This window comes from Monodon monoceros, unplaced genomic scaffold (genome assembly GCF_005190385.1).
Source record: "Monodon monoceros isolate NGI ecotype Baffin Bay Population unplaced genomic scaffold, NGI_Narwhal_1 Super_Scaffold_20, whole genome shotgun sequence".
NCBI classification, from domain to species: domain Eukaryota; kingdom Metazoa; phylum Chordata; class Mammalia; order Artiodactyla; family Monodontidae; genus Monodon; species Monodon monoceros.
In genome coordinates this window covers 134166858-134189598 of record NW_021703777.1, presented here as the reverse complement: position 1 = coordinate 134189598, position 22741 = coordinate 134166858, and the positions used below count along the sequence as shown (strand labels likewise).

Sequence of the window (22741 nt, the reverse complement as noted above, 5' to 3'; positions counted from 1 at the left end):
TCCCTCCCTGGCACTAAGGGAGAGAACTTCCCCAGGGTCTGGCCCTGATTACCACTGGATAGAAATGAATTTCAAAATAAATTTCTGGATGAATCATGGCAGCAGGAAACCAAAATCTGCCTGTGTCTGCTGGAGGCTTCTGTCCCGTCTCACCTGTCAAGCGGCTTCCTGCTGTCTCCTTTTTTAAATCCTGGAAATAACTCATTGCTAATGGTTCATTTGGAACAAATGCTATGCGGCTGCAACACTGGGCCACCCAACCAGTTAGAGCTGCACTGAAGGCTGTCTGGTAATTATGACCAGTCACCCAGTACTAGGCACCTCCTGCAGTTGTTCAAGTTCGTTCTCTTTCCAGACAGTAATGAACTGGGTGACAGAGCATCGCCATCAAGAAGAGGCTCCATCTGTACACTAAGCCCTCATGCAATGTCTGAAATCAGCTAGGAGAGACGCCAGGCTTCTCAAGAAATTGTCTGCTTGGTAGCGCAGGTTACACTGTTACAAGGTTACATTACTGCAAATGTCACTAGGGACACCACTTGGGATAACACAGTGCTTAGCACATGGAATGTCCCTGGTTCAATAACATCTTGCTGAACTGAAGGAAGAAAGCAGGGAGGGTAGGAGGGAGGGAAGGAGGAAGAAAGGAAGGGAGAGTGAATGGATAGACAGGTGGATGGTGGGTAGATAAAGGATGGATGGATAGATGGATGATGATGGATGTCTGGAAAGATGGGTAACTGTGAGGATAGATCCTAGATCCCCAGAGGTACACTCATTCATTCATTCCACAAACATTTTTTGAGCACCTATTATGCACCAAACCCATTCCAGACACTGGGGATTCAGTGGTAATCAAGAAAGACACAGTCTCCCTCTTCCTGGAGTTCACAGCCTGGAACTGGAAGGGGAACAAAAAGTCAGGCTCCATTTCCACAGAAGGAATGCAGAAGGCAGTTCCCCTTTTGCATAAGCCAGTGCACTTCAACCTTGGCTGAATATGTCTGCATTTGTGTCGTGAGCTCAGTCGTAATAGAAGGCAGTGTGGTGCATCAGAAGGAGCCTGCACTCTGGAGCCTGATCAGGTTAAATCAATGCGTTGGTGCTTACCTGCTGTGTAACACGGGCAAGTCAGTTCACTTCTCTTGGTCTGTTTCTTCACCTATACAATGGAAGTAGCTGTCCCCATTTGCAGTGCCGTTATGGAAATTGAATGAGAGAATGTAATGCTCTCAATAAGTGGTAGCTTCTATGAATGTGCCTCAACTGGCAGCTTTATCCTCCCTCTTGAGTACTGCAAACATAGGGGTGTTTACCTATAGGACCCATCCTGTCCCTTGAACCACTGCTCCCTTCCTGGAGGAGGGGTCTTTCCAGTGCTCCCTATGGCCCCGTGAACCTACCTAGGCAGCTCACAGACATTCTGTCCAAGGCCCAGGCCCCACCGCAGCCATCCAACCCCCTCTCGATGTGCTGTTGAAGCTGCCAGGCTGCCCTGGGCTATCAGAGGGGCAAGGAGCAAACCCCACTGCCGTTTATCTCCCCACCCCTCGTTTCCCTCTTTGGTCCTCCTGCCAAAGTTGTAAAGAATCATGAAATTCCCTCCGAAGGTTAAGAAATTAAAAGACACGACAGTGTAAAAAGGGAAGAATGTAAACCTGTCTAATCAGACTGACTTTTCACACGGTCCAAAGGGAACCCCCCACCCCCCGCTCCCAAAGTTAAGCCTTCCTTCCCCAACCATCTTCCTTGTCTTCAGAGGCAGCACATCCACCTGCAAACTTCTGCCCGTGACCCCCATCATCTCTCAGGGTCACAATGGACTTGGCACCAGCCACCCCCCTCAGGCGCTGAGTGGCCCCAGGTAGACCTGGGCCTGCAGCCCCACAGGATGCCCAACCCCCAGGGCCCTCAGGCCTCTCAGCTCCAGGCAACTCACCGTCCCAGGCCAAGCACAAGCCATCTTCCTGAGGCTGACCCCGCTGGGCCAGCATGACCCCGAGCTAGCCCTGGCCCAGAGCCATCGGCAAACCATTGTGACTGGTCGGGGGAAAAAAGGCAGAGAAATCGAGAGTAGACAGAAACGTTTGTGACGGCTTGACAAAGAGATTTTGTTTGTTGTTAAATCTTAAAACAATGATTTTTAAATGAGCCTGTCTCTGAATGACTATCTTTTTATTTCATTTTCTAACAGTTTACTATATTTTCCAAAGGTATTGCTCTGACAGATTGGGAAGTTTTTGAAACCGTTCTTCCCCATAGGTCATTTGAGAAGTGCCGATCTGAACGTGTAAGAAAAAAGAGGGTCTATTTTCCTGAGGGTCTTGCTGCCGCAGCCCCGCACCGCCACGCGGGGACTCAGGGTCTCTCATCCTCACACAGAACCAGGTTCCTTTCTGTCGGCCCATTCCTCTCTCCCACCCCTGAACTCCCCAGCTCAGGGACCTCCTGGGAATAGAAACCAGCTTATTCGAGACTCCCTCTTAGCAGTTGATCCCCTCAGCCTCGGCACCCGCAGGGAACCTTCCTGATAGCTGCGTAAGAGGCCCCAGGGAAGTCAGAGGAGCACGAAGGCCAGGCTGTCAGGGACAGGGGCCAGGAGGGGTCTGTCCCGTCTGCAGAGAGTCTGGGCCGGGCCCCCACCACTTACGTCTCTCTTGTCTTCAGAAGGAAAGCAGACAGTTTGTTTACAAATAGAAGACAATGTTGGTGCAGCTGGCGGCCTCCGGGTGGAGCGGGGGATTGGGGGTGATAGGTAGCAGGCGGGATTAGTCACAGGAAGCCTGCGGTGTATTCCGGGTCACGAGATCCGAGTCCAGACAAGCGGCACAGAAGGGTTTCGCCGGCTGTGCCGGTCGGTCAACGTATCGGCCTCTAGGGGTGCTCATGCTGAAGCCGGTGGCCATGGCCCTGACTGGCCAAGACTCAGGCAGCCCAATCCTTCCAATAAATGGCCTCGTACAAAATAATAGTGTCTTCTGCAGCCGCTGAGCACCTGCTGTATGCCGGGCTCTGACCAAGCGTAGGGCGCAGGTGTAGCTCCCTTGAAACACAAGGTAAACCAGGGCTCAGAGAAGAGACATGTTCTGACCAAAATCACAGAACATTTAAGTGTTAGTGCTGAGACTGGGACCTTGAACACCAGCAGCAAAATCTGGCATATTTTTAGCCGAAAGGCGCATCTCACAAGCACAGAAAAGCCGGCCCAGAGCACGGAGGTCCTGGCTGCTACGTCAGCCAGCTGACCAAGCATCAGCTAGACAAATATTACTTGAGCTGCTAGGACATTCCAGGCCCTGGGCCGGACTCCTGGGGTCCAGCCAGGCAGAACACAGAGTCCTGTTTCTAGGAGCAAAAGTGAACCGCCTCAGATCATCTGGCCCGGGGGAGGATATTTGAGCCAAGGCTGAGAGGGAGCAGTGAGTGAGCTGCATGAGTATTTTGGTGAAAGAATACTGCAGGCAGCGGGACACCCTGCTCCCTGGCCCAGAGGCAACGCCAACCCCCAGTCCAGCCCCAGCCTCCTACACGTTCTTCAGGCTCATCCCAGGGTCACCTCCCCGTGGAAGCCTTCCCAGATTCACCCCTCCCCAGCCTGGGTCCGACACTCCTCTGGGCTCCCACGGCCCTGGTTCTGCCCCTGGTGACACTTGTGTTAGCCTTTGAGTCCTCGTCAGCCCAGGAGCAGCGTGGGGACAGGGGCTGTGTCTGCAGCACCATTTCAGAGCCTGGCACAGAGAACCCAGGGTGCGAGTCACCGGGCACCCTTCACTGGATGGTGAGCTCCTAGCGGTCAGCTTGGCGGGGCTCAGCTTGGATTCTTCGAGATCGCTTCCTCCGAGCCTAGGACAGGACCCAGCCCAGAGCAGGAGTTCTGAGAGTATTTGTTAAATAAATGAACTCGAAGTCCCGGTGCGTGTGGACGGGCATCTCACGTGGTTCTCCCAACACGCCTGTGTGCCAGGGAGTCCTGTGAATTGTCTTACTGCGCAGCCCTGAGCTGGGGGGAGTATTTGGTAAATTTCTTAAGTAGCTAGAGAAAGTACCCTCGCTGGGCAGCTGGACGAAGTTTCATGAAGCGGCCACAGCCATGCAGCCGCTGCCCAGATCAGAAAACACAGACCAGCACCTGCGCTCTGAGGCCTCTGCCCGCCCCCCGCAAGCACCACATCCCTCCTGAAAGCAGCACATCCTTCTCCCGCAGGCGCAGATGGCCTTGCCTGGGCGGGACCTTCTCAAAGGCGGCACACACGACACATCTCCTCTGTCCGGCTGCCCCGCGCAGCAGTCCCGCGCCCAGGATCCACCCACGCTGTGTGCCATGCGAGGCCGTGTCACTGCTGTGCAGTTCTCCCTCGCACTCAGGTCGGCCACTCGCTGTTGGAGACACCTAAGTGGTTTCCAGTGCGTGCCCGACGTGCGCGTTTTTGCTGGGTGTCCACCCGGAAATGGGAGTGCTGAGTCGCCGGCCAGCAGACGCTGCCAGACGGTGTGACCCAAACTTTGGCTCAAAGCGCCAGAACCCGCTTGCCCCAGCGGCAGCGGCGCCCCACGAGCTCCGGCTGCCGCAGCACTTGGAACGTCTGGTGTATTTCAGGACTTCTTTCTGGTGGGTGCTGAACGACCGTGCGTGTGGTTCAATCCGCACTTCCCCGCGGGCTGAGAAAGCTGGGCACCTCTTCAGGTTTCCCGATCCTTTGAGCATCCTCTTTCCTGAGGTGTCTCTTTAAAGCCTTTTCCCCGTTTGTATGTTTTATCTGCCTTTTTCTTAATGGTTTGCAGTTGTTCTTTATTGTAGATTGAGATATTTTTGTCCATTGTACGTACTGCGAACACCTCCGTTTTCAGCTCGCTGGTTCCTCTTCTTACCGGTAGCTTTTGATGGGCTGACATCCTTAATTCTACTACAGCCCAACTTACAATGCTGTCTTTATGAGTAGGACTCACGCACGTGCCCTGGTGCAGAAACCTCTGCCTTCCCCCCGCCCACCCGAGCCCTGAAGATGGTGTTCTACGTTGTCCTCCAAAAGGCTTTCTGTTCTGACCTCCACGTTCGGATCTGCGGTCCATCATAGACTGAGCTGGGGTGTGCGGAGAGCCGGGGGCGAGGCTCACTTTCCCAAAGACACGCAGCTGAACGGGAAAGTGCACGCTTCCCCTGCAGAGGCACCTTCCTCCCCCATCAGCGCAGGGACTCGGGGGCTGCTCTGGATGTCCCGCCCTCTCGGTCTGGCTGCCTGTCCGGGTACCAACACCTCCCCGGCTCGATTACGCCCCTTTATCACAGGGATGAACCCTGTCAGTGAGTCCCTCCAGCGTAGCTCTGTTTTTGCAAGATCGCCATGACTGTTCTCGGTTCTTCACACTTCCATGCACCTTTGACATCCCCCGTCGATTTTTCCCAAAGGAGGAACCACTGGGGTTTTATTGGCAGTTATTTTCCTTCAGCCCTTCACAGAGGTCGCTCCCGTTTCTCCCGGTTTCTGTCACTCCCGTCGAGGAAGGGGACAGCGCCGCACAGGTTGGACAGCCAAGACCCAGGGACACGGCCCTCGGGCTGTACTGCGCACGTGCCGCGGAGCTGACTCGGCACAAACCTGCTTCCAGGGCGCCTAAAGCCGCCCGGGGCTGCTCTTCCAATTCAGGCAATTCTCTGCGCCCAAGTCAGACTAAACTGGTGTAGGTGGATCCCTGCGGGAAATGACGCCAAGGGAAGGCTCCCCGTCGGGAGCTCAAACGGTGGGTCATCGTGAGCCCCTGGTGCACCCAGAATGCGCACGTTTAACAAGCAGGTACCGGCATCCCACCAGCCTCTCATCCCGCCCTCCCGAGATCCCATGGGGGAGGCCAGTGCCCCATTTTACAGATGAAGAGGCTGAGGCGCAGGCTGGTGAGTGAGTTTCCCGAGCGCATACTCAGTGGCTGAGCTGAGACCCCAGGCGGGTCTGCCCGGCTCCCTCATCTGCGACCCCAGCAGTGACTCCCCCAACCTGTCCCTACCACCCCAATCCAGGTCCCAACAGGTGTCCTCCGGGCAGGCGACGGGAGGCGTGTCGCTGGGGGCAGGGAGCCACTGCAGGGCTGGAGGAAGGTGCTGAGCCAGACGCCCATCCAGCTCTGCTCTCCCAACCCCCCGGTCCTGCCGGCCATGGGAGTCACACGACAGCCTCCCCCAGGGGTCTGGCCCCTGAGATGCACCCAGCACAGGCCGCAGTGCCTCCTTCCCTCTGTACCAGCCGGGAGTGGGGCCAGGACACAGACAGGGGCCTGCGCAGACAGAGGCCGTCAGCAACCGTGAGCACAGCCGAGGGCCCGGAGGAGGGAGCCTGGGATGCGCCGTGGCAGATGCAGGCCGGCAGCACCCGCTCCCTCGTCCACGATGTTTGCTGTGTCCACTCTCTGTCCCGCCCGGTCCTCGTGCTGAGCACACAGCAGCGGACCCAGCCAGCAAGGTCCTTCAAGCTTCGTGCTCCGAGGCTGACCCCAGCACCCAAAGTCACGTGAGGGTGGGGACTGGCCGGTAGGGCGGGGTGCGGGATGCGACTTGATAGAGGAGTGGTGGCGACGCTGACAGGGCTAGACTGCTGACCGGCCCTGGGGTCGGGGAGGAGACACCGGGCGGACCCCAGGCTTCTGAGCAGGGCCAAGACAGGGACGATGTCACCCGTAGGAGCCGCCGTGGGCCTCGACTCCGCTCACAGGCCCAGGGCTCCCGGAGACCCCTGCTCTGTGCTGCCGAAGTGGCACGAGCCCCCACCCCCCGGGGCTCGGCCCTGCTGCCCCCTCTCCCAGGTCACGGCCCCGCACCCCTTCCCTCACCCGTTCCTGTCTCTGCCGGACTGTCACCTGCCATCATGTCCCCTGAAGCGGTTCCTTGGAGGTTCCCATCGACTTAGCATTAGAACCTCTGAGATCACTGGGCGACCCACGTGCCCACGTACCTGGGTCTGTCCCTCTCTCAGGGGCAGGTGCAGAGCCGCCCGGCTGATGGACACACCCGTGCTCTTTGGGGGCCACCCACACAGGGGGAGCGAGGAGGGCGGCTGGCTTCAGGTCCCCACGGTGGGGGACATCTTTGGGGGCCGTCATCTGAGCGCAGACACAGGCCACCACCGGGGAGAGAGTAAGCAGCCCCCGCGTCAGTCCCCGGGAAATCATCACTCAGCACTTTCCCATGTGTCCTTCCAGATTTTCTCTGAGCACGTGGTTTCAGGAAGGGACCCATGCCCTCTGTGACTCGCTATTGTGAAAGCTCAGGGCGTCCGGGGCATTTCCATGACACTCAGCACAGGGCCCTGTACGGCTGCAAGGATACCGCCCCCCCGGAACCCCGTCCACCGGACACTAAAGCAGCAGCTGTGGCCTCTTTCCCCGGTGGGACGCTCAGGCAGTTCCCACAGTTGGTTACATACGACCGCAGGGAGCATCCTCTGGTTCCATCTCCATGCTCACCCTTCCTCGTCAAGACCCTGGGCTGAGCTCACTCTCCAGGAGCCTCCGGCCGCGGTCAGCATGTCCTCTTTGAGTAGCCGACGGTCACGGTCGCAGGCGGAGGTGGCCAGGCAGAGCGCAGAGGCCAGGGAGCAGCACAGACTCTGAAGCAGACCCGGGACCGTGGGGGCCTGTGCCCCTCAGCCCCATGGCTCCCTTCTCGGCTTCCGTGTCCCAGAGCCCCAGGGACCACCATTCAGCCCCCTCGCTGGCCCTGCCGGCTCCACACTGCAGTCCCACCTCAGATCCACGTCCATACCCCTCTGATGGCCCCCATGCTCCACCCTCTGCACACACTCCCTGCTGGTTTCATCCCCTCCCACTACCCCAGGTACCATCTGGGGTCAGGAGAATAGTGTCCCCTCCACCCAAGACGTCCCTGCGGGAATCCCTGTAAGCCGTGAGGTCAGGTCACGCTGCAAGGGGGAGCAAAGGGTGCAGACGGCAGGAAGCTGCTCACCAGCTGACCTTGAGATGGGCGATGGTCCTGGGCTGTCGGGTGGGCCCGATGGCATCAGAGGGTCCCTCAGTGTGGATGAGGGAGGGTCACCAGCAGAGGACGTGACTGCGGAAATGGGGCAGGGGATGTGACAGGGCTGGCTCTGAAGATGAGGAGGGACCACAAGCCAAGGAGTGCGGGCGCCTCTAGGAGGTAGAAAAGGTGAGAAGTGGATTCGCCCTGGAGCCTCCAGACGGGGTGTGGCCCTGACCACACCTGACTTTAGCCCGTGAGACCCGATGATAATTGGGGTTGTATAAGCCGCCATTTCTGTGCTAGTTTGTTACAGCAGCAAAAGGAAACTAACGTACCATCTCCATCTCTACCTGGGTGGTCCAAAGGACAGCTCCAGCCCAGATCCCGCTCGAGTCCAGACACATGAACCCAACTGCCCCCAGTGTCTCCACGGGGATGTCACCCCAAACTCAGCACATCCAAGAATAAATTCACCACCTGCCCACCGTGCCACCCCTTTTGCATCCCGAGTGACGGACACTGGGTCAAACACCATGACTGGAAGCCACCCGAAGTGGGCTTTGACGCGGGGGGGCACGTGTCAAACGCCTCTGCTCCGCTTCGCCGGTGAGACCCTCCTCGCGGGGCCCAACCGCCCGGGCTGCGGTTTCCAGGCTGAGACGGGTTCCTGCTCACGAGAGCAGTGCAGCGGACAGGGGAGGCCTGGCTCTGCCTCTTTCCACGGAAATCGCCCTCAGCACGGCCACCCCTGGGGGGTTGCTTCCCCGCCCAGCCCAGAGCACAGGAGGTACAAAAGGGCCCTTGCTTCCAGCTGGGCCTGCCGGAAGGCACTGCTCACACACAGCTCCCGAGGGACCCAGCGCGACTCCAGCGAGACTACTTTCTGGCCTAACTCCTTGCCCTACCTAGTCCTGACGTTCCGGGATCCCCGCCTCGGGCTCCACTTCTGGGGGACCTAGCCCCCTGCTTCGCAAAGGCTGGGTGCAGAGGTAGCCACCGCCCGCCTGGTGTTTCCCGAGCGTCACTTGTGCAGGGTGGCCCAGCGGTCAGCGGCTGCGGCCCTCAGCTGTCCTTCCCGTCAGGAAATGCCGGTGGGCATCCATCGAGGGACACAGGCGCCCCTCCCTGCCTCCTCGGGCTCCCCTTTCACGGGAGGCACCGCTGCTCGGGACTGTGGAGCAATCCCAACCCCAAAGGCTAGAGTCTGATCTACGATTGCTTGTGCTTCTTTGGTTACTCTAGGAGAGGTACAATCACAATCTCAGGCTTACCTGTATTCTGCTTTCCAGTTTCCATGGAAACCCCAAACGTTACCTGCCGTGTGCTCAGGAGAGGAGTGCCTGACTGGGCCCCCTCCCAGCGGCCAGCCGCCAGCCCTTCATGGCTTCACGGGATGGGGTGTGGGGCTGGCCAGCCAGCGCCTGATCTGGGAAAGGGAAGGGCCCAGAGGAGACGGGCAGCCCGAGGTCTCAGAAGAAGCTACTGGCTTGGAGAGGGGCTCTTCCCCCACTTTACAGGTAGGTGAGCAGGCTGAGGCTCGGGGAGGGGAAAGGACTTGCCCCAAACCCCACAGACCAGTCTCAGGACCCTGGCAAACATGATTGTGTTGTGGGCACATCGTCTGAGGCTCACAGCCAGCACTTTACGTTACAGCCACTGTCTGGGTCACCAAAACCACATGGCCACAGTCGGGGCTGGCGGACCCCAAGGCCCTGAGGGGCTGAGACAGGCTTCCCTTCCACCTAGCCCCCCTGGGGCCTCCGAGTGTCCGCCTGCACAAACAGGTGACATGCAGCAGCCTTTGGGTGCATCAGGCGTCCCTCTGGCTGGGGAGTAGCTGGGGAGGGGTTCTGGGGCTCCTGCCACCCTCACCAGCCCAACAGTAGCCTACGGCCACAGGCAGGGCCGGCAGCCCTCACCCGCCCTTGCAGCCCCTAGCCACTGGCTACTAACAGCCTAAGTGCCTGGAGTCACCTTCCTGCCTCTCGCAGCCCAATCCGGCTCTGTGGCGAGTTCAGTGCTGGTGGTGAAGAGTGCTTAGAGGGGTTCGCTGGCCCCAGGCCGGGCAGGGGAAGCTGGCATGGTCACAGGCCTTTCAGTCCTGCCAGGCCGTGGGCTGACCCCTTGACCGGGCACCAGGGGGGCTTCGAGGGCAGCTCCGTCAGCCGATCTAAGGAGAAGCCAGCCGGTACCGAGGCCCCCAGCTTCCCGGCTACAGCCAGGCCTCCAGTAAGCGGGGACAGGGGGATGGGCTGCCCTGCTAACCAAGCCACATTTTTCCTTTGGAGCCAGAGGGAGCTTGAGTTGGGGTGTTCACTTGTGTCAGGAAACGGCTCCCAGCACTCCCAGCTGGGCCTCTGCTGGAGCCTCGGACGGGTGGGTGCTGGGGAGGGGTGGCGCCAAGGGGAAGAGCAATGCAGCACTTGGCCTGCTTCCCCAGGCAGAGCCCTCGCTCCGCTGCTTGCAGGGACCCCCGGCCGAGGGAGGGAACTGCCCGATCCAGGCAGGGGCTGCAGAGCCCGAGGTTAAATCAGGCTAAGGGGGCGCTGGGCATTGTCGGTCCCTGGCCGAGGCCTGGCTGAGAGGGCTCTGCTTTGCTTTTAGTGGCATCAAGTTCTCATGGTTAAAAAGGCAGTTTAAGAAACGGGGAATTCCAGCAAAGTCGTTTCCTGGGGCGCTGAGGGTTTAGGAGAAATTCCTTTCGCTTCACCCCCTGCTGTTGAAAGTCGGGGGACTGCCCCGTCTGGAGCTCTGTGACACCCTCCTTCGGCTCCTGGACGTCCCTCTGAGCGCCATCTCCTCGTAAAGTACCCACTAGAGCAGGGAGCCCTCTCTCCTTTCACGTCCCGCGTGCACTCCAGCCAGACAGCCCTGGGTTCCAGCTCTGGTGCTGCCATTGACTGTGTGGCCTTAAGCAAGTGTCTCAACCTCTCTGTTGTCTCTGACTTCTCATCAGTACAAAGAGAGGGACGATGAGGACACCCTTCTCTGGGGGTTGAGGATGAGCCAGCTTCCTGCACCTCCCCTGCATCAGCTCCACCTCACCCCGTGACCCCAGCCCGCCCACCCTGCTGCCTCTCCAGGGCCACAGAGGAGGCCATGGGGGGGTCTCTAGCCACCCCAAGTCTCAAAAGCCGAGGCTGCAGCACTGCCAGCTAACCCCTCACCCGGGACATCCACCCACGACCTACATCTTACTGGGCAGGAGAAGAGTCCCCTGCCCCTCGCCAGTCGGCACGTGGCCCTGCTGCCTTTCTGCTCGGGACCCTCCACCTGAGCCCACACCCTGCACCTCTCGGGTTCACATTCCCACATGACTGAGTCTGTTGCTTCCAGCTGGTTCCCTGAGGTCTGATCCTCTGGCCTGGTCCCATCAGCTGTGGGTGGGCAGGTGTGATATTGTGATTTATAGTAAGAAATATATCACATGTACCTTCGCCAGGCGTGGAGAGATTGAGCCTCAGGTGGAGGGAGAGACTGGGTCTGCACTGGGTGGACCATGTGAGCCTCTCTCACAGCCGGCGTTCACGTTCCCATTTTACAGATGGGAAATCGAGGCTCCCTAAACTGCCCGAGGTCACACAGCTAAGAGGTGCAGCCCACATTCAAACCCAGGTCTGTTTGGGCTGGTTTTATTGTTTTCTCAGCTTGGCTGAGAAAACCGGCTTGGCTGTCTCTTCCTGCCCCGCACCCATCCCCACTGACTCTCTACCGGAACGGTGCATCCAGCCCACGATGCCCGGTGTGGGGTAAAAAGCAGAAAAGCCCCAGTGGGCAAACGCCTCGCAGCCCTCAGCTGGATAAACCACCTGAGTGGGGGGCCGCAGGGGCTACTACAAAGGCCTGCCTCGGCCTCTGCGGACTAAGAATCACTGGACTGCTATCACCCAAGGCGGAAGTCTACTGGTTGTGAAGGCCAAGTGGATTAATACGCTTTCAGTTAACCTCCCAGCCGGTCCTGAGCCATCGGGCCTTCCTGGAGTCCGACCCACTGCAGCAACTGACACCATACCAACCACCCAGCCGAGCTCCTGCGTGGGGCCCGGCCGGCGACCCCGAAAACCCATCCGCTCCTCCCCCCTTAGTTGTATCCTTGAAGCCTGATAGACAAGGAAACAGCCACTGCCACTGCGGCTCAGGGTGGGGCGGGGACAAGGAGATCAGTGGTTTCTGCCTGTGAAAGAGCAAGACGTGGATGCTGCCCGATCTTGATTCTGGAGGAAGTTAGAGGGTAGCGATTTCCACACTGGGACCATTCGCGTCCATACCACTTCTGTGAAGTTGGCCCCATCCCCGAACCAACTAAATCATCTACTTAACATTTTGTATTATATATTGACTTGCTTTTTACTAAAACGGATTCATTTTGAAAACACACTTCACCACTGACCATGGGAGACCAGCACCACCTGCCCTAAATGGTGAGAAATAAACACCCAGATTAAACCTCTGCTCGGCCCCTCGGCTCAAGGGCCCCCCCAGGAAAGAGCCACCTGGGAGGGGGGGTCCCAGGTTTGAATCTCGACTCTGGCAGCTGCTGTGTGATTCGGGGCAAGTCACCCAACCTCTCTGAGCCTCAATTTGCTTTCTGTGGCACCAGGTCACTGACACCCTATGGGTGGTGAGGTTTAACTATAACAGATATAAACCGTCGAGTGCAACAGGACTCGGGGGACGGCCACGGCTGTCCTGTCCGCCTCCTGTCTGGACGAGAGCAATCTCTTTGCAGGCAGCCCAGCCTCGCCGGGTCCAGGACTTCCCAAAAGTCCTGTCACCCCCACTGGACCGAGGGCTCCGTCCGGGATGAGTTGGGTGGCTCCAAGCAGCTATGGTAACCGTATCCTGAGTGGAGGCCCACTGTTCACCCACTTCTAATGCACTTTCCTGTGAGCTGCCTCTTCCCCTAACCACAGAGCCCCCAAGAAAAACGACCCCAGGAAGGGGCCAGCTGGAAACGGGCAGGGAGGAGGTTAAAGGGTGCTCTCACCTCTCCGTGCCGGGGCTCTCCCTGCAGCAGCCCTGGGCCTCCATGGTGACCCTTGGTGGGCAGTCATCCCAGAAGCAGAGCCCAGAGGGACGAAGCACAGCCTCAGCTCCCGATCCCCTTCGAGGTGACAGCGGTCTTTAATGGGGAGACAGGGGTAGGGGTCACCTCTGGGTGGGACAGGAAGGTGGCTGCCTAGGGGAGCACACCCCCCACCGGCCAGGGACACAGAACAGGGTGGAGGACGGAGAGAGGCTGGACAGCACCTGGAAGATGTGCCACGTGACCTGAGGTCACTCCCCTGCCCGCAGGACCCCCCCAGGACCCTCCCCTCTGGGTCTCACTCCACCACCAGCACTGACTCAGCCCATGGCCTCTAAACGCACCAGCCACCAGGCTAACAGCCACCCAGCCCTCGGGATACTGGGAGGTCACCTCCTGCCCTGCTAACCCCGACCAGCCCCGGCTGGTGGCAGGCCAGTCACTAGGGTAACCACTCTGTTCCCCTTGGTGCACCTCCTCCAAGGCAGACGGGGTGAGCCAGGCTCTGGGGACGGGCGAGAGCTGCAGGGCCACGCACCTATGAGTCCACAGGGCTCCCTGGGTCCTTGTAGGAAATGGGACTTCAGGCCGGGCCACCTGGACACAAGCCGCTTGTGGGCCCTGACGCCACCTGGCCTGCGGCTAGACCGCGTGGGCCTGGTTTAGTCCACCTCACAGCCACCTGTGCGGCGCTCACGAGAGCCCACTTCCCACAAGACGCTCAGGCTCAGGGCCGTCACCTGGTGTGTCCTCAGGGCAGGCCGCAGCCAGGCCACCGTGCTCAGCAATCACCTGGCCTGTGCGCCCAGACGTGTGGCACAGCTGCGATGCTATAGCGTGTGTGACGCCCAACGTCACGGTGACCTTTGGGCAGAGGGCACGGCGGTCCTGGGGGCTGGTAAGAAATGGCTCCCGGAACCCAGAGGTTGGATCTGGGTGACACAGCCCAGCGCAGCCATTTCGGGAACTGCAGGCGTGGCGCCCCACTCAGCACAGCTCTCAGCCGGGTAGCCCCCATCGGGACAGGCAGAGACCACGCCGCCAGCTGGGGCAGGTGTCCCCGGGGCAACAGGGAGGGCTGAGGTCATCTCCCTGAGCCCAAACAGGACGCGGGGCTGAGAACGTACCCTTGGGGCTTTTCAGGACAAGATGTCTGTCCCGGGACCTGGGGGCAGGGGTGCAGCTCATTTTCCTGAGGGCCACCCCGCCTGCCCCAGGACAGGCAGCTCTGGATGGGGTTTTGAGTCCAGATCCTGCAGACCCAGGCTACGGTGGCCGCAGTGCATCACCCTCGTACTGGAAAATGAGAGCGGGGGCTCGCCGGCTCGGGCAGACAGGCTGCCTGGGGGCACACCCTGCACGTGGGGCAGGCCTGGGGCAGCCCTAGGGCTCACCCCATAGGGATGCTCCCCTTCCAAGAGGAGAAGGGGGGAGGATCCCGACACAGGGAGGCCAGGGGGCTCGTCCCGGGCAGCAAGCGATAGCAGCCTCAGCTCAGCGGCTTCAAGAGTGGAGGCACCTCGGCTCTGGGAATAACAGCTCAGAGACTCTGGGAACCTGGGTTCCGCCCAACTTTGGCTCTGCCCCCTTGCCTTCCTACACCAGGAGGGGTCTCCACAGGCAGGAAACTGCCCCCGGGAGCCCCAGTGGTCCCCCACCCACCTCACTAGTCAGAATGGCTCCATCTGGGACTTCCCTGACGGTGCAGTGGTTAAGACTCCGAGCTTCCACTGCAGGGGTGCAGGTTCCATCCCTGATCTAAGAGCCCGCATGCTGCACAGTGCGGCAAGAAAAAAAGAAAAGAATGGCTCCACCTGCACAGGCCAAGCCAAGCACGGCTGGAGCGGCGCCACTGCAGCCACTCAGGCCCTCCAGGAGGTCCTCGCGGGGCCTCACGCAAGGGAGAGGCTGGGCGGGTAGTAGGCAGGCACAGCCCATGTGCCCACCCGGCCAACTCTGCCCATTCCTGAAGGCTGGCCAGGCGCCTGCTGGCCTGTCCTTGACCTCGACCTGGCACCGGGGGCTCCCAGCTGACCAGGGCTTCCCGAGCGCAGGGCCCTATGCCCCGCGGCAGCCCCAGTCCCAGCCATGCTGCACGGAGCGGAAGGGAGTGGGTTCCTTCTCATCACTCACGAATGAACGGAGAATCCCGCACGAGGAACACTCCACAAGGAAAAGGCCGCCGGATACGTTCCACGGAAAATCAAGGGGCGGAACAGCGTCACTGACACGGCCTTTTGTGTGGAACTACAAACGCCAATTTTACATAGAAGCACATCGGGATCTGGGGATTATTTTTGTTTTCCTGGAATGAGAATTAACGGTACCTGTGGGGAGAAGATCTACGGCAGGAGGAGGCGGCCAACCCCGGGGTGGCTAGCGGTTGGCGGGGACGGCCACCCTGCTGGAGAAGGGCCAGTTCAAGCACTTCCTGCACCTCCTGAGCCACGAGACACCACGAGACTGTCACTCTCTCTTCCTGATGTGAAGATGTTGAACATATTTAAGGGCGACCACATTTAAAACAAACCCAGCACTGGGACGGGGCGGGGGGAGGTGTGAGTGATTGTAGCTTCAGTGGGGCGTGAGCACGTCCCCTGTGAGAAGCTGGAGCAAGGAGGAAGGAAAACGACCTTGAACGCCACCAGGGCAGAAGCGCAGCGCTCGGGGGAGCTGGGAGCTGCCCTCAGGCTCGGCCTCCCCGCCCCAGGCCTCCCGCAGGCGGAGCAGCTCACAGAGGCTGCTTGTTCTTCTTGGTGGTGGCCGGCCGCAGCTCCCCAGGCCCGTGGGCGAACGGGCAGCGGTCAGAAGGCAGAACACAACCGTCAGGGTGATGAGCGAAAAACCAACAGATGCGGGTTTTGAACGTTTCCGAAAACTGCCTCCGTTTTGCTTCTGGTTCCTTTTCCTTCCGAGGCCTCTCTTCCCTCCAGTCGCGGATGCGAACTCGCCCGTTCACAACTGGGGTTGGGAACAAAGAGAAAAGACACAGCCGAGGAGTGAACTGCGAGCTGGGCAGGTGGCCGGGCTCTGTGGGGACAGCTGTCCAGGGCCGGGGTGCGGCCACAGGAGACGCAGCCCCCGCAGGCCCGGCGGCGGAAGGGGGAGAGGTGCGGGGAACCCAGGCCGTGGCCCCTGCCCCCCACCCGCCCGCGGCCTGCAGTCCCACCTACACACACGGGAGCACGAGGGAGGGGCCGAGGGGAGCAAGGACCCGGTGCAGGCGCCTGGGGCTGGGAGCCGTCAGGAGGGGCTGCCGCACACCAGGTGGAGGGCAAGGAGCCGGTGCCTGAGGTCCTGCTGGTGACGGGACCCGGGCGTGGCCACTCGTGGGCACCGGCTCGTGGAACAAGGCTAACGCCGACCACGAGCATGGTCCTGATGCGGGCAGGACGTCTGCGTGGCGGCACTGGCCCTCGAGGGCACGCGTCCGCATCGTAAGGAGGGAGCGGAGCGAGCAGGGGAGAGGCCCTGTCCAGGCAGGTGGGGATGAGGGGCAGGCTGCGGGGGCCAGCAGGGTCACAGGCAGAGCCCCCAAACGTAAATGGGAAGTAGGGGGTAGGGGCACGGCAGCCCTGTCGGCAGGGGCAGGGCGGGAGGCCCTCACAGAGCAGCAGGGGGCTGAGATGCGGCGGGGGGGGGGGGGGGGGGACCTGTGTGGGCGGGGTGGCCGCAGAGCTGGGCGGCGCAGGGGGAGGGCCCGGGGCCGCCCAAACGCCTCCTGAACCAGTCGCCCCAACTCGGCTGAAGCCGCGCTGGGAGCTTCCGCTTGGCCGCTTCCTCCCGAGACGCCAACACCCCCACGTGAGACGGGGCCAGAGCAACCAAACCCGTCCTGCTTTTCCCTGGACTATACAGCCACCTGGAGACGGAAAGGCTCGGCAGAAATAAAGGAAGCTTACTGAACAAATCTGGCTCTCCAGCTTCTAAGGAAAACTTGAAAGTGTGCATTCAAGCTTGAATTTCGCTTTCAAATTGCCTCGTGTTGCAGCAATACGAGACTGTCTGTCTCTGCAGACTGATGCTTATCGAAAACTGTCCCCTGAAACCAGAGGAAGGAACTGCAGAGGTGCCTCTCCGCACGAGGGACACAACGCAGGGATTCACCCTCAGGGGGCGGCCGAGAAGCACCTAGAAAGGGCCAGGCCGGCCCTGCTTCCCACGAGGCAGACGCTGAGAGCTCGGCTGTCCTGGCCCGGCAGTTGGGCAAGCAGCCACCGCCTTCCACAGGCGCTCCCACAGCAGCCCCTCCTGGCGCAGCCGCGAACGACACGCCCCAGCCGGGGCGGGGTGGCCGGAGCCCCCCAGCCGTGTGCAAAGGAGCCTGGGAGGTGAGACTCCCCCAGACTCCCGCCGTGGGTGCCCCAGAAAGACGAGGAGCCCCTGACGGCCTGGACAGGCTCAAGAGAAGTCCGGGCGAGAGGGTGAGGGGCTCGCTGGGGCCAAAGCCAAGTGCAGACCCTCACCCTCCAGAGGCTGGCCCGTCCACGCTCCCTCAGGGCGGGCTGTCTCGCAGCGGGCCCTCCACCGGCGTACCACGTTTCCGGAGCAATCCCTGCAGGGTCGGGGGAAGGGGACCCAGGCAGCATTTGTAGGGCCTGTGGAGCAGGCACTGGTGATGAGGGGTGGCCCTGCGGGGGGGGGCCAGGCCGGCTGACAGGCCCCCGCCCCCAGTCTGGGCAGGCCCGTGCCCTCTGCCTGCGCCCCTCCAGCCGGCTGGCAGGCCAGACCAGCAGACTTCCCGATTTTAAGTGAAGCACAGGCATAAAACGTGCTCTACGGAGCTCACTTCTCACCCGACATTTGTGAGCCCACTTCCTCCCCAAAGCGTGAGTCCCTCAGACTCGGTGGACCTACTGTTCGGGCTCCCCCTCGTCCCTGACCACAGGCGTCACCTGAGCCACAGTGTCCTGAGGAAGTGGCTGAGGATTCTCCCAGAATCCCGCTCGGGAGGTATATTTACTGGGACGGTGCGGCACGCTCAGCAGCGCCAGTTCGGGGTCCCTCTCGACCCGGGGGGCCGGCCCAGCCCCCGAGCTCGCCGGAGACCCTGGGCCAGGGACCGACCTCGCTGAGCTGCGTCCGTGTCCTCAAGGCTGAGCGCGGGCGCATGCCCGGCCCACAAGGTGCTCAGGGCAGATGGAACTGAAGCATCTGAGACTCTTTTCACCTCCTCACTCGTGTAAAACTAACCATGTTAGTTTAAAAAAAAATCTCCTGCAGAGATAAGACCCAGCTTTGGTGCTTATTTTTTGTGTGACTGGGTATAGAATGTTTACTGGAGTTCAACCCCCAAGCCTCGTACTCAGAAGCGTTTCCAAAAATAAACGCGCTCAGCGATGCAAACCGCACAGAAAACCAATCGCACACATGCATATTTACGATGCAGGAGAAAAGAACACTCTTTCATGGAACCAAACAGAAAACCGTGCTGGGAACAGCAGGAAGCAGAGCAGTCCCCTGGGCACAGCGAGTTTCAGTCACGAAAGCTCCACGCGGTGCAGCCCAGCTGGGCGGGGACTCCCAGCCGCAAGGCCCATCCGCCCCCTGCCTCTCAGCCCACCAGTGGGCTGCCCTCCACAGCCCCCAACCCTGGACCCGCCAGCTCCACTGTGGGGCTCACGGCCATAGCAACAGCAGCATTTAGCCGACTGAGGTCAAGCTGAAATGAAAACCAACGTTAGCTCTGGAAGGCCCCCCGAAGGTGCTGCGGGCGAGAACACGCGAGCTCTCAGGTGCACACACAAGGGGTGGGTGGTACAGGTGTGTATGCCTCGGGGTGGTGCACACACGGGCGGTGCGCACGGAGCTCTCAGGTGCACGCGTGGAGGTGGGACCGCAAGGCGGCAGCGCTCACCTCCCGAGGAGGTGCACAGGCCGAGGAGTGGACAGATGTGCTTCTGCATCTCCGTGCGCGGTCCCTCCGCCCACGCCCCCCGTCACGGGGCAACCACCCTGGCGGTAGGAGTACAAAGGTGCGGGGGTAGGGACTGGCGCAGATCCCGGGGCGCAGGACAAGGCCTTCAGGCCCAGTGCTGGCCAGCGCCCTCCGGTCAGACTTCTATTCCGTGCTGCCACAGTGGCCTCCCCACCTCTGCAAAGGCTCCAGCCCAGCAGGGCCCGTCACCCCTCCCCACACAGACCCCCAAGGCACCTGTCCCAAGGGAGTGCCCACCCACCCGCCAGGCGCTGGGGACGGGTGGGGACGGGGAGGCTGTCATCTGGGCGTGCAGCGCCAGCACGGACAGAGGGGCTCAGGCAGGCATGGCCTCCTTGCCTGATGCACTGCTCTCCAGCCGCCTCTCGGGCCGCCTGCACGAGCTCACGGGGCAGCTGGGCCTGCTCCTCCCACCATCACAGCGAGTCAGCGCGCCGCTGCCCGTCACAGAGGCCCAGGTCCCCCTCACGGCCACAGGGGGCTGCAGCCCGCCAGCCCTACCTACCCCGCCCCCGCCCCGTTCAGCAAGGCCCCATCCTGCCACTTCGCACACGCTGCTCCCTCTGCCTGAAGTGTTTTCCTTGTTCACTTCACCAAGTCCCAGCTCAGATGTCATTTCCTAAGCGAAGCCTTCCTGATGCCTGTCTGAGGTGAGGCCAGGCCTCCCTGGGCGAGAATGTCACCTACGACACTAGGGTGATGCAAGAAGACGCCCACTATTTTTAAAGCCACGCACAGAAGTACTTAGGGGTGACTAGCATGTCAGATGGGATGTGCTTTAAAATACTTCCACAAAGACAAAGGGGAAAAAGCTTTAAGAAGCAAACACGACGACTTACGGACCCTCTGGCGGACGTGTACACAGAACTTCTTGAACCCCAGGTGCCCACGTAAACATCTGTGACGTCTCCCCTCCCTGTCAGGCTGCAAACTCCAGGAGGGCAGGGGCGGCGGCGCCCCGCTCTGCAGCGCGCTGCAGCCTGCGCGGAAGAGCACGAAGGCCCCGGGCCCTCCTCCCTCCGCCCACCTGGATCCCAGGGCGCCAGTGTGTGTGGGGAGGGGGAGTGCAGGCACACGGGCCGGGGTAGGGAGGCCTCCCTCCTCTAGGCCCAGGGCCTGGCTGGGAGCTCAGCCAGAGGCCAAAGCACAGCAAGTACTGAAGCTCCACCCGGAAAAGCTCCCCAGCGACGGGAGGCCCTGCCGGCGTGGGAGGAGGGGGCGCATCCTGGACGGGGGCGGGGCTGGGCCCAGGCATGCCGGGCAGAGGCTGGCAGCATCAGAGAAGCAGAGGGGTCACCCACATCCTGCCGCGACTTGAGATGCACGTGAGGGGATCTGTCCTCTAGCTCTGAAACTCCTCTCAAATAAGGTTTATTTCATTAAAAAAAAAAGGGGGGGGAAGGCAGGAGAGGGCGGTGGTAGAATCTGCACGAGAGCAACTTCCTGTTGCCTCGGGAAGCATGGAGCCCGTCCTCAGGCGCTGAGAACCGAGGGAGGCCCGGCCCAACCCCTCACCTTGGAACACCTGCGAGCTGTTCCTCAGCAGCGTCTGCAGGCCCCCGCACTCCCGCTTCAGCTTCTGCAGCGTCTCCCTGTCCAGCTCCCCGGCCACTTCCGCCAAGGACAGGCTCCCTGTTGGAGACAGGGTTTCCCCCACGTGAGAACTTTAGTTAAACTGAATCCACAGCTTGCTGGAACTCCACAGGCAGAGCCATCGCACCTGAGATGTCAGGCCGCGCGCGCCGTGTCTGACCCCCGAGCCTCCCAGACACAGCAAGTCAGCCCTGCCGCGAGACCCAGCCACTGCTCGGGGCGGGGACTGCCATTCCACGCGCCAAGCCCGCCTCGCAGCCACCTGGAACCCCTTCTGAGAGGAGACGGGAAGTCCGCGGGAAAATTAAATCCCGGCCCAGAAGCCTGCCCTCCTCCCCCACCCCCCAGCCTCGAGCCCCACGACGCGGGCTCGCACGTGCAGCTCCGCACCGCTGCCTCTCACCCTTCCACGTGCGCGTGTCCTGAGCCTGCCACCTCCCACCCGGCGTCCCCTCCGCCATGCCTGGCAGAGGGTAGACCCCAGCCTGGGATGAGTGAGGTCCTGGGGACAGACCCGCTCACTGACGTCGCGCAGGGCTCAGACACACTGGGGGTCCCGAGCCTGACGCTGGGGCAGGGGTCACTAAGTCCAGTGACCAAGGGCGGAGCGTGCAGCTGCGAGGCTGAGGGTACCCCCCGCCCCCGCCGGGGTAGGCTTCTCACGCCGGGCGGGGCAGTGGGAGTACCTCAGACCAGCCCGGCCCTTGGAGACCCACCCGGGGAGGACGGCACCCCGGCTCCCCGACGTTTCCAATGGGCAGGCAGGCCTGAGACCCCATCATCATCGGAGCCACCGCTACCCACCCAAACTGAGCCCAGGTAGAGACCCCATCTTTGCTCACTATCAGGGCGTCCCACCCCAGGCACAGGCCAGAGTTTCCTGGGCACAGTCATTCCCAAAGGACCCCGCAGAGGAAAGGACCATCCTGGGAATTAAAGGTCAGAGTCCATGTTTTCAGAGCCGCCTGCAGGTCCGAGGACCCTGAGCCCTTCGAGGCCCCGCTCCAAGCCCCGAGGAAGCGTCCTCCCTCTCCACCTTGGCCCGCCTCTGCAGGGCGCAGCGAGGAAGGGGGTGCCGACCCACAGAACTCCCCAGGCACCTGGGCCTTGTCCGCAGCTACGCAGACAGTCAGCCCCCTCCACCAGGGTGGCACTGGCTATGGCCGCCACCGGGTCCCCAGAGAGGCTCTCCCAACCAGATGCTCCCAGGGTCAGGTGATCCCTGGAGGGGATCAAGCTCAAGGACACTGCCGCATCACACGTACACAAGGGATGGGAGGGGCGTGAGGATGAAGAAAGAGACTCAGCAGAGCGTCATCCACGCCGCGGGGGGAAAAGGACCCACTGCTCACCCCTCCCTGGGCCGGCCCACCCACGGGGCCAGCAGGCAGCATCCCCAACAGGCTGAGGGTGGGGCCTCCATCTCCTCCAGTGACCCCAAAACTCAGAGGGCGAGCGCCTGGCTGCTCAGGAAGCCCTACAGCACCCTCGGGCAGCAGCCCACCGACAAGCTCCTTCCCTCAGCCCATCTGCACACTCCTAATGGCTTGACAGAAATGATGAGGACTCCTTGACATTTAATTAAAAGTGACCACACAGGGACGCCCCTGGTGGTCCAGTGGTTAAGGCTCCGTGCTCCCAGTGCAGGGGGCCCAGGTTTGATCCCCGGTCAGGGAACTAGATCCACATGCATGCCACAACTAAGAGACCACTTGCTGCAACTAAAGATCCCGCACACCCCAAGGAAGATCCTGCAGGTGGGCAACTAAGATCCGGTGCGGCCAAATAAATATTTAAAAAATGACTAAAGGGGGCTTCCCGGGCGGCGCAGTGGTTGAGAGTCCGCCTGCCGATGCAGGGGACACGGGTTCGTGCCCCGGTCCGGGAGGGTCCCGCGTGCCACAGAGCGGCTGGGCCCGTGAGCCATGGCCGCTGAGCCTGCGCGTCCGGAGCCTGTGCTCCGCATCGGGAGAGGCCACAGCAGTGAGAGGCCCGCGTACCGCCCAGTTTGAAGTTGGCTCTGAGAAGAGAAGAGCCCCTGCCTGGAGCCCAGCCAGTGCCCAGGGCGCCCGTTACCTCCCCGACTCCAGGCCTTCGCGCTCCTGCTCTGACCCAGGGCGCCCGTTACCTCCCCGACTCCAGGCCTTCGCGCTCCTGCTCTGACCCAGGGTGCCCGTTACCTCCCCGACTCCAGGCCTTCGCGCTCCTGCTCTGACCC

The 22741-nt window shown here is 61.2% G+C and overlaps 1 protein-coding gene across 8 annotated transcripts in view; it reads right to left on the bottom strand.

The window, feature by feature from the left end:
• Positions 1-1597: 1597 nt before the first annotated feature.
• Positions 1598-22741, bottom strand: part of TRMT44 (tRNA methyltransferase 44 homolog) — a 38349-nt gene continuing 17205 nt past the window's right edge. The window contains exons 10-13 of one of the 8 annotated variants that reach the window (XR_003795576.1): positions 20446-20562; positions 12954-15953; positions 6820-8056; positions 1598-6633 (exon numbers count right to left, since the gene is read on the bottom strand). Coding sequence is in view for 1 of the 8 variants with exons in the window: in XM_029235164.1 (XP_029090997.1) it covers positions 15724-15953; positions 20446-20562 (347 nt within the window). In the remaining 7 variants the exon portion in view is untranslated. Of the gene's footprint in view, positions 6634-6819; positions 8057-11115; positions 15954-16894; positions 17035-20445; positions 22704-22741 lie in introns of those variants that run through there. The other 7 variants (XR_003795579.1, XR_003795578.1, XR_003795577.1 and 4 more) reach the window with 7 other exon arrangements.